Source organism: Rhamphochromis longiceps, linkage group LG23 (genome assembly GCF_057381845.1).
Source record: "Rhamphochromis longiceps isolate RC_006_pf linkage group LG23, R_longiceps_female_GT1.1, whole genome shotgun sequence".
Taxonomy (NCBI): Eukaryota; Metazoa; Chordata; class Actinopteri; order Cichliformes; family Cichlidae; genus Rhamphochromis; species Rhamphochromis longiceps.
In genome coordinates, this window is record NC_140578.1 from 11,994,629 (window position 1) to 12,004,230 (window position 9,602).

At 41.8% G+C, this 9,602-nt stretch overlaps 1 protein-coding gene and 1 non-coding gene across 2 annotated transcripts; both read right to left on the reverse strand.

Moving 5' to 3' along the window:
• Positions 1–1,522: 1,522 nt before the first annotated feature.
• LOC146641396 (elongation factor 2b-like) lies at positions 1,523–9,158 on the reverse strand. The gene is made up of 13 exons (XM_085397279.1): positions 9,005–9,158; positions 7,622–7,836; positions 7,214–7,395; positions 6,621–6,832; positions 6,345–6,523; positions 5,950–6,055; positions 5,430–5,682; positions 5,091–5,286; positions 4,632–4,998; positions 4,153–4,506; positions 3,863–4,045; positions 3,175–3,307; positions 1,523–1,897 (listed from the first exon to the last, which is right to left on the reverse strand). The coding sequence occupies exons 1-13, from the start codon at positions 9,005–9,007 to the stop codon at positions 1,704–1,706; spliced, it is 2,577 nt and encodes an 858-aa protein (XP_085253405.1). The 5' UTR covers positions 9,008–9,158; the 3' UTR covers positions 1,523–1,703.
• On the reverse strand, positions 5,752–5,819 carry LOC146641397 (small nucleolar RNA SNORD37). The gene has a single exon (XR_014909833.1). It is a non-coding gene; the product is annotated as a small nucleolar RNA SNORD37 (small nucleolar RNA).
• Positions 9,159–9,602: the final 444 nt, after the last annotated feature.

The following is a 9,602-nucleotide window of genomic DNA, read 5'->3' on the forward strand; positions in this document are numbered from 1 at the left end:
GGTCACTTTATTACTGAGCAAATGAATGATGATGATGACATATACAGACAACGATGTAAGCTCTATGTGCAGGCAAATACTATTGCACGCAAATTCAGCTTTTGTTCACTTCCAGTTAAAGTGGCTTTGTTTAAAGCGTATTGCACACCGCTATATACTGCCCCCTTGTGGTCATCCTACAAACAATGTAGCATGCAGAAGCTGCATGTTGCATATAATGATGCGATGAGAATCCTTTGCAGGATACCTAGAAGTGGTAGTGCCAGTCAGATGTTTGTAGCTGTGGGTGTCTGGACTTTTAAAGCACTTTTAAGAAAGTTAATGTTCAGTTTTAGAGAACGACTGGATGGTTCGAGTAACAGTATAATTTTAGCACTTACAGATCCGACAGTGAGTGGTTCCCGTTACTCATCCAGTCTCAGAAAGCACTGGTTAAAGTGTTTGTGTATTTATTGATTTATTTTAAGTAATTGTGTTTTATGTATATTATGGTTTTATATTTTTACAAATGCTTTATATACTTATTTATATACATATATATATTTAATGGTATACCTTGTGTTGTGTGTGTGGGGGGGGAGTTGTGTGTGTGTTTCTTGTCTTGTTTTTATGGACATGTAGTCTGCCAATAAAGATTGAATTGAATAAATGAAAAATGTAAACATCTATGTTTAGTCAACTTTGCAGTGTTGCTCTGTGGTGCAGCTACTACATCGTAGCAAAGTTTACACACTGTCTACTTGATCCACGTCTAACTCCGCCAACCCATAATGTTTCCACACCACTGAAGTTTTTTTTTTTTTTTAACCTCTTTTCAACCAACGGCAGTCACTCTCCTCTCCAAATAACTTCTGCTTAGCTTTCCGAGCTTCCCTCGGGTCCTCTTAATTGTTGTGACGCGTGTTCGAAATGGAGAGCGGTGCGCTTGACTTACCACACGGAGCAGCGCGAGAGTAAAGCATGAGGGAGGGTCTAATAATCGGCTCAGTCATTTTTAATGATCGTTGAAAGCCCAGATCGTAATCGTGATTAAAATTCGATTAATTGAGCAGCCCTAAGTACAATAAAATCAAACAGTTAACAAAATGCTCATGGATGTACACACCCACCCACCAGTCTTTTTAATCTTCAGAGTATAAACTGCCATCACTTTATCCTATTAGACATGTGGAGTGCTGCACATTAAAGAATGTTGTCTCTGGCCAATAAGTTTGTTTCAGCTCCCCAGTTTGATTTTTAGATGGTAGTCAAAAGTAAATATTTGTGCCAAATGAAATTGCTTTGAGGCACTGAGTAATCACATTTATTGGAATGGGATGGACCAACAACCAGAACACTGTCTTTAGCCACAGGTGTTGCTGGCAGCAGGGGTATATAGAAAAGAAAGAAGTACAGGCCAGGCTAAAAGCAAATAAAGAATAATCATTCCAAATTCAACATTTTCACCAGATTTACGAGTGGGCAAAACAAAAAAGAAAACTACCCACACAATCATCCCCAATAAAGAAAGCAGCTTGATACATAAAGTTTTTATTTTCTTTTATTTATCGTTTACAATTTTTGTAGTCATTTCTTAATTATTGTCAATCCTTTTGGCAAACATTAGTGCTCACTTTGTTCTGTACAGTCCGGTCCCACAACGTAGACTTAAATGTGTTGGGCATGGAGGAATGAGACAAGTGCCAAGAGGGGTGTCCAAGCTTTTACAATTTGTCCAGGTAGTTGTCCAAGGCTGGGACACCTTCTTTGAGACCTTTACGTTTACGTGTCTCAAGGACAACTACACCAGGCTTGGATGTGGCATCCAGTGGGTTTCCAGGGAGGATCTGCCAATGGTCAAACACGCACTGTGGGAAAGCCTGGCCACCAGTGTTGGAACGCAGGTCAGCTGTGAAACCTGGTGACAGAAAGTATTATTTAATACCTCGTATACTCAGAGTATCACATGACTTGAAAAACACATTTTTTCCCCCCTGTTGGTCACATCTAAATATTAGGGGTGCAACGATACACAAAATTCACGGTCCGGTTCGATACTTTGATGTCACGGTTCAATATTTTTTTCGATACAAAAAAAAAAAAGAAAAGAAAAAAAGTTCATGCTTTTTTAATTTGTCATTTATTAAAATTATAAATATATATTTTAACTCAAAAGTAAAGTTTTTAAATATAATGTTGCTGAAACAACAAAGTAATAAAAAAAATAAATCTCTGATCGAGAAATCACTCATCTTTGGAAAAGAGAGTTTATTACAGAGAAATGGCTCTTTCCAAAATAAAAGCTATACTATACGCTTCCTCTGGGCTATAGTCTCAGCAGCATATTAAACATATCAGGTCCCCATAAGGAGAATCATGTGCTAACGGCTGTCTAAATTACTCTGGTAAAGTTTGTAGCATGCGTGCTTGTTGTTTTTGTCTGCTTCCACTTGTCTTTGCACTAGGATGATGTCGGCGTAAATGTGCTGTCATATTCGTTGTGTTCCCACTAGTGCTGTCAGCGTTAATCTAGTTGAAATGATGTTAACGCCACAACACGGCAAGTCTCTGTTAACGAGCTACCGCAGATCGCCCCGTGTGTGGGGCTGGACACATTAAGGAGCTAACTGCGCTAACGCACTAGTTCCCACCAATGTAATTGAACATTGGCACATCCAACATACTGTTTTACTTTTGTCCATGACGCGCTTACCTTCAGGGTCATACGTCACATGAAAACCAAAATAGTTCCAAACGCCAGATCTGAATGAGGGTGGGGGAGGTTCAATTTGCCATGTTGCAAGGAGAGCTTAACTTCTGTCTCGCTAGCTTGCCCTGCGCTCAGTGAATCTGCGTTCGACTATTCCGCCTAGGCTGCACTGTCGAGCGCAGATCCACTGAGCACTCAACACAGACAGCATTGTCAGAAGGAAAGTTGATAAAATAAATTAAAAATTTTGTGTTGTTCGATACATATGCGTACCGAACCGAAAGTACTGTATCGAACGGTTCAATATCGATACGAGTATTGTTGCACCCCTACTAAATATAACACAGCTTCATATTCATTTTAAAATACAGAAAACAAGCAAACTTTCACCTGTTGGTAATTTTTGAACTTGGGATTGAAACCTGAACATAAATTAAGCTTAGATGATGATGCCGTTTGACTCTTCAGAACAAAAGAGGACTTACCAAATGACTCGTTGACAGGCAGGTAGGCCTTGATGACATACATAGGTGTTCCCATGACCCTGGACTCCTCGAACACATGACCACGCCTCCTGGTCAGCACACCGTAAATCCCACCCATTGCACCTTCAGGGCACTGTGGAGCAAACAGATGGTGAGTGGTACCGACTTCAGTTTGTTTAATGCTATTAAAGTGAGCTGTGATAAAAAGACTAAAATCAGCATTACTAAACTCTGTAGTGCATTGAAAGGTGTGGTAAACTCGTTCAACAAGATTTAGAATTAAAGAGATTTACAAGGTTTAGCTGGCAGCAACCGTCAGCCCTGCAACTCAACCATTTAAACTGTATTATTAGAGACTCTGCTTTAGTCAAAGTTGGGTACTTATTAAGCAATGAAATACTTCATCTCAGCTAATTTGATTCACTGAACCAGAATACCGAACTTTTTTTTTTTAAACCTTCTGGCTCCCTTTTAAACGTAGCAGTCTATCAAAGTGTTAACTGCACCAACACCGAAATCCAAGTATTCCGTACTTCACTTTTAATGACTTTAATAACTGTAGTATTTTTTTATTTTTCTGTCCCGTACAAGCCACCTATTGACACAAGCTTTGGATATAACTTTCCCTGTGCCATTTTCCACGAGCTACGAATTGGAAACTAAAACATCACAGGGGAAAAACACTGACCTGGATCTCGACAAGGTAGACGGGCTCCATAATTCTGGGCTCAGCTGTGAGCTCACAAGCATACAGAGCTCTGCGGGCTGTGGGGATAATCTGGCCACCACCACGGTGAATAGCATCTGTATGCAGGGTCACATCATGGATGTCGAAGCGAATGGCACGCATGTTCTCTTCACAGAGGACACCCTGAAAACATTCAAACACCACTTTTAAACAAATATCCATGAATCACTGGATAGAACGTTTTTAAAATGCTTATATTACACTCACGAGTATACTCTCAAGGCTCTTACCTCCTTGGCGGCCCACTGGAAACCAGCGACAACACTGTCCTTGATCTCATTGAGGTACTGCACTCCCTTGGTAACATCCACCAGCAGGTTGGGGCCAGTTCCATCAGGACCGAAGCACCAGATTTTTCTGGCCTCGCCGACGTCCCATTCGTACTTGTCAGCAAGGTAACGGGCACGGCCCTTGAGCTCCTGACGAGAGGTAACGTCACCCTTCTCAATGTCTTCTGCCAGGCCTTCCTCGAAGGGACGGGCTTTCATGAACAGACGGTTGTGCTTGTTGGGTGACTTTGACAGACACATGATATCTGACTCTGCACTGACTGTCTCTCTGTAGGACACCACAGGATCAGATTTCTGGAAAAAAGTGTTAATGCACAAATGTTTAGAGGGACATATCAAAATAACGCCTAAATATCTCATCTGTCGTATAAACCTTAAGATTAAGTGCAGTGCTCTTTTACTTAAATTCAATATATTACCTTGATTGGAATGCAGGCATGATCCTCCTCCAGATCCTTCAGACAGATCTCCAGGTGCAGCTCTCCAGCTCCAGCAACAATGTGCTCTCCAGACTCCTCAATGATGCACTGCACCATAGGATCAGACTTGGACAGACGCTTCAAACCCTCCACCAGCTTAGGCAGGTCAGCGGGATTTTTGGCCTCCACAGCAACTCTGACAACGGGGCTGACGCTGAACTTCATCACTCTCATGTTGTGTGCCTGGTCGTAGGTGGTGATGGTGCCTGTCTTGACGAGGAACTGGTCCACTCCAACCAGACCCACAATGTTACCACAAGGCACATCTTCAATGGGCTCAACGTAACGGCCCATCATCAGAATGGTCCTGGTAGAGATCAGAGCAGGACAAATCAGTTCTGGCCTACCTACCTCACAAATTTATTGCCAATAATTAATTAAGAAGATGCTGAAACCAACCTCTGAATTGGCTTCAAGTAGAGGTCGTCCTTCTTGCCAGGGACGAAGTTTGGTCCCATGATGCGTACCTTCAGGCCAGTGGACACAGACCCAGAGAACACACGACCAAATGCATAGAAGCGACCCTTGTCACTGGTGGGGACCATCTTTGAGATGTACATCATCAGGGGAGCCTTGGGGTCGCAGTTCTTGATACCTAATGACCATTAACACGCAAAGCAATGTCAAGCTTAAAAATAATAATCCAACGACTAAAATTCTGGGTTATTTTAAGCAGGTGTTTCAAACAATGTCAACTGCTTGGTGCATGAGCAAATTTGAAATACATCAGCTGCATACCCATGGCAGCCTCGTCATCTCCAGGTCCTTCATAGAGGAGCTCACAACGGTACTTCTGGGCAGTGACAGGTGAAGGCAGGTGAATGGTGATCATTTGCAGAAGGGCTTCTCCAGCGGGCAGCCAGCGGCGCATGACAGCCTTCAGGAGAGGCTTGCCCTCCTTATCCTTGTCCTCATTATCCAACTTGATGTCCATCTTCTGGATCAGTTTGGCAGCTTCATCCTTTCTGAAGTTCATGATGGCATCAAACACCTAGAGGGAAACCATTTATATTAGTTCAGTGCAATTTATTATGAACATGCTAATAAAGCATCTGCGCCTGCTCAGGCTTAAGGTTGTCATCACTGATTAGTCAGGTCAAAGTGAAGAATGTTTGAGTCATCACATGCAGGCATACAAGGCAACTTTTATTCTGACTAAGGCAGACTAACAAGTACATAAGGTCGGACCGCCAGTGTTGCCATTTCTTCTTCCAGTTAACCCTTTTTAAATATTTAAACATTATCAAAGGTTTCATACCTTAAAGATGGGATCCAGAACAAGAGCACAGAAGGTGCGGGGGTACTTTTTGCCATCGGCTCCAATTGCAGACTTGACGAACTTTCCATTTGCTGTGTCATAGTACCTAGAAAAGAAAAAGTGTAATTAATCATTACAGATACACTAAAAACATTTATATAACAGAAGCCACTGTTAATTTACTTTATTAAATTAGAATGTATAAAAGCAAAAAAAAAAAAAAAAAAAAACCCACCCTGTGCAATTTCCCATCATAACCTTATGCTCAGAATCACACTTTAAACTCTGCACAATTCCCTCTGAAATGGTCTCTTTAAGAGAGCCCCCATGCACTCAATCTGACATCTCGACAGCCCTCAACACTACAGCTGAGGTTCTATGTATTAGAAACGCACCTATCACCCCACAGCTTCTTCATCATGTCTTCCACCTTCTTGCAGCGCTCAACGGGTGTCATCTGGGCGTTGCCCTTGGCAGCAAACTTGGCTGCATACATCTCAGCAAACTGCTTGAGGGTGAAAGCCCAGCCATGGAGGCCGGAGCCAAAGCCAACGGTGCCGAGGACTGGATCAACCTTGAAAGTGAGACAACAGTATATCAGCAACTGTGCTGAGTACTCAGACAAACGGACAAATCTTTGTTCCAATTAAAACGTTCAGACTGCTACGCACCATGATGTTACCCATAGGTCCATTTTCATCCTCGCCATAGGTGGAAATGATTACGTTGACAGACTCAACAATACGCTGGAAGGTCTGGTAAAGGTCTTCAGGTTCAAGCTGCAGCTCCAGCAAGGCACGGTCCATCTTGTTCATCATCAGGACTGGCTTAATACGCTCGCCAATAGCCTGACGGAGCACAGTCTCAGTCTGCACACAGACGCCTAGTAGGGACACATAATACGACAACTAATTGAAGAGCATGTAAAGTTATAAATCTTATTTCAGATAAGCAAAAAAAGTATCAAGGACTGTGCTGGCACAAGTCTTCCTTTGGTGTGTGAGCATATTCTTAATGCATGGAAACAATTTACTCTCAGTTCTTTAGTCATGTTGACTGTAAACTTGTCCTGAAACCCAATGCCAATACTCATCTCTCCTAACCAATCTAAACACAAACACTAAAGCAGGTCACTATTAAATAGCTGGGCGACAGCTAAAAAAATATCTTGCAGTTCTACTACACCTAGTATCTTATTTTTTGTGGTCTTGGAACTGGCAGGTGAAAATGTTAAAAGCCCACAAATATTTGGTTTGGCTCTTACCAGACACGCAGTCCACCACAACCAGGGCTCCATCAGTGACACGGAGAGCAGCAGTCACTTCAGAGGAGAAGTCAACGTGCCCTGGGGAATCGATCAAGTTGATCAAGAAACCAGAGCCATCCTTGGACTGCTTAATGAAGGCGGTGTCATTTTCACTCAGCTCGTAGTACAGGGAGATAGCTCTGCAAGTTAAGACAAAACATTTAATTTTACCACAAATTCTGTGCTCAACATAGCCCAACATACCACATAATGACCAAATACTACGATACACTGTACAGGTATTAAGAAAATTGAGCTCTATATGAAACTGATATGAGATTCTTTAATCCCAGCACATTTGTTGTCTTAAATTTAAAAATCTCACATCAATTAAAATGCAAAAAAAAAAAAAAAAAAAATCCTTACGTTGACTTGATGGTAATGCAGCGCTCCTGCTCATCTTTGCGGGTGTCTGTGAAACGGGTCTCTCCAGCACGAGCTGAGGCAATGATGCCAGCCTTTGACACCAGGGAATCTGTCAAAGTTGACTTTCCATGGTCCACGTGCGCAATCACGGACATGTTACGGATGTTGGCCTTCTTGTCCATGATGGCACGGATCTGGTCTACGGTGAAGTTCACCTGAAGGGACAGAGTCAAGATTAGACCATTTAACACATGTCTGATTTTCTTGGCCCTAAGCTTTAAAATAAAAATAATTTAAGAAAGTGAGTTGAAAATACAATGTTGTGATTATTTTATTTTGATTCTCCTGTTAAGTGCAGATGAGGTTAAAGGCATCATTTGTGACACCAACTAATGTGGGACAAGATACTAAAGACGGGATAACGGTAAAAGTGCACCCCCTTTATGTCCGTTATTTTAAACAACAGGCTCTGTGGCTCACGCTTTGTGTAATTCTGCTTAGTATACATGGATCGTTCATTTGCTACATCTAACAATAACTGCGCCCTCAGCCCTGTAAAAATGTTGCTTACATAAGGTAAACTCAGCTGTGCTGCACTTCCACCCTGGGCGTTGGGTGTCCGCCATCATCAAAGATGACGTTACTGTTGTCTACGTTTGGCTTAAAAAAGTATCCAAGTCGTCTGCCCCGGGTTTTATCCAAATATCGATTTGAAACCATCATATTTAAAAAAGTATCACCTTACTTAAAAATACGTTGGCAAAAGGCTGTTAAAACACAAACACCCGGCATAACGTCGGCGTGAGCAGGCCACGTGTACAGACTTTGAATCCATGCTAAATGCTAACACTGACAGCGCCGACGTACCGGCAAATTATTCCTACAGATCAGAACGAGGTCAAGCTCACTTTTTAACCATTTGGCTTGACCCATTACGTTTTCAATTTTCAAAAGCCTACTCATATCTTGGTTCTGTGACATTTGTATGGCCATAAGTGACAATTTACTGGAACGACGGCTAACGATGCCGCAAAACGCAGTCGTTGTAAAGTTAGCTACATTAGCGGTTACAATTTATCATTTTAACCTTTAAAAGAGTCGGGAGAAACGTTAATCCTTCCACGGAGGCACTAACGTAGGCAAATAGATATGTGTGATTTAGCAACATTTTCAAACTGCCTTTAGTCAGCCTTCGCGGGCCTTGCAGGCCACCGGCAGATAACAAAATGGTTGCCATTTTGATCAGAGCACAGACCACACACACTATTATGCAAGTAACAATACATCCTTACAATATTCACATACTCAACTTAATATTGACAGCGAGGAAAGCTTATGTGCCCAACAATTCATTACTCAGTTTAAAAAATAACATCAACTCACCATTTTGACAGATGGTTTTGGATTCTCTTGGTGGAGAAAAGAGACAAGGAATTTTACACTGCCCACCTCACGAGGGCATAGGCAGGGAAGAGGGCGCTGACGTCAGAAAATAGCGCTTTATACTGCTTGCGTCAGCCACATGCGTCATCACGTAATGGTGCATTCGATAAGTTGAAATCGGGCACTCGAACTTTCGTTCCATGCACAAAATAAAGGAAAACGTGGCTCAATTTCCAGCTGCTTCCGGGTGCTTTCATGCGATTTATATGTTATCACGATAGTTTACACTTGGCGACAAAGGAAACACAGGACTGTCCAGAGTAACCATGCTCTAAACACAAACAAAAACACATCCAGAGATTTCGTCTTGTAGTGTAGCTCGATAACGGTAAAATATTTGCCTCTTTCACTAACAAGGTCAGCAGGAAAATAAAGTGAGTACCAGTCATACAAATACTAAATTTAGATATGTTAACAGGTAAAAATAAACAAATTAGGATAATCAACAATAAAAACAACACTGTTAAAAGTAAAAGTCCACAGGTCTCCAGTGTAGTCCTTACAATATGAAATACAACAGTGATAAAAATAAAGAAAT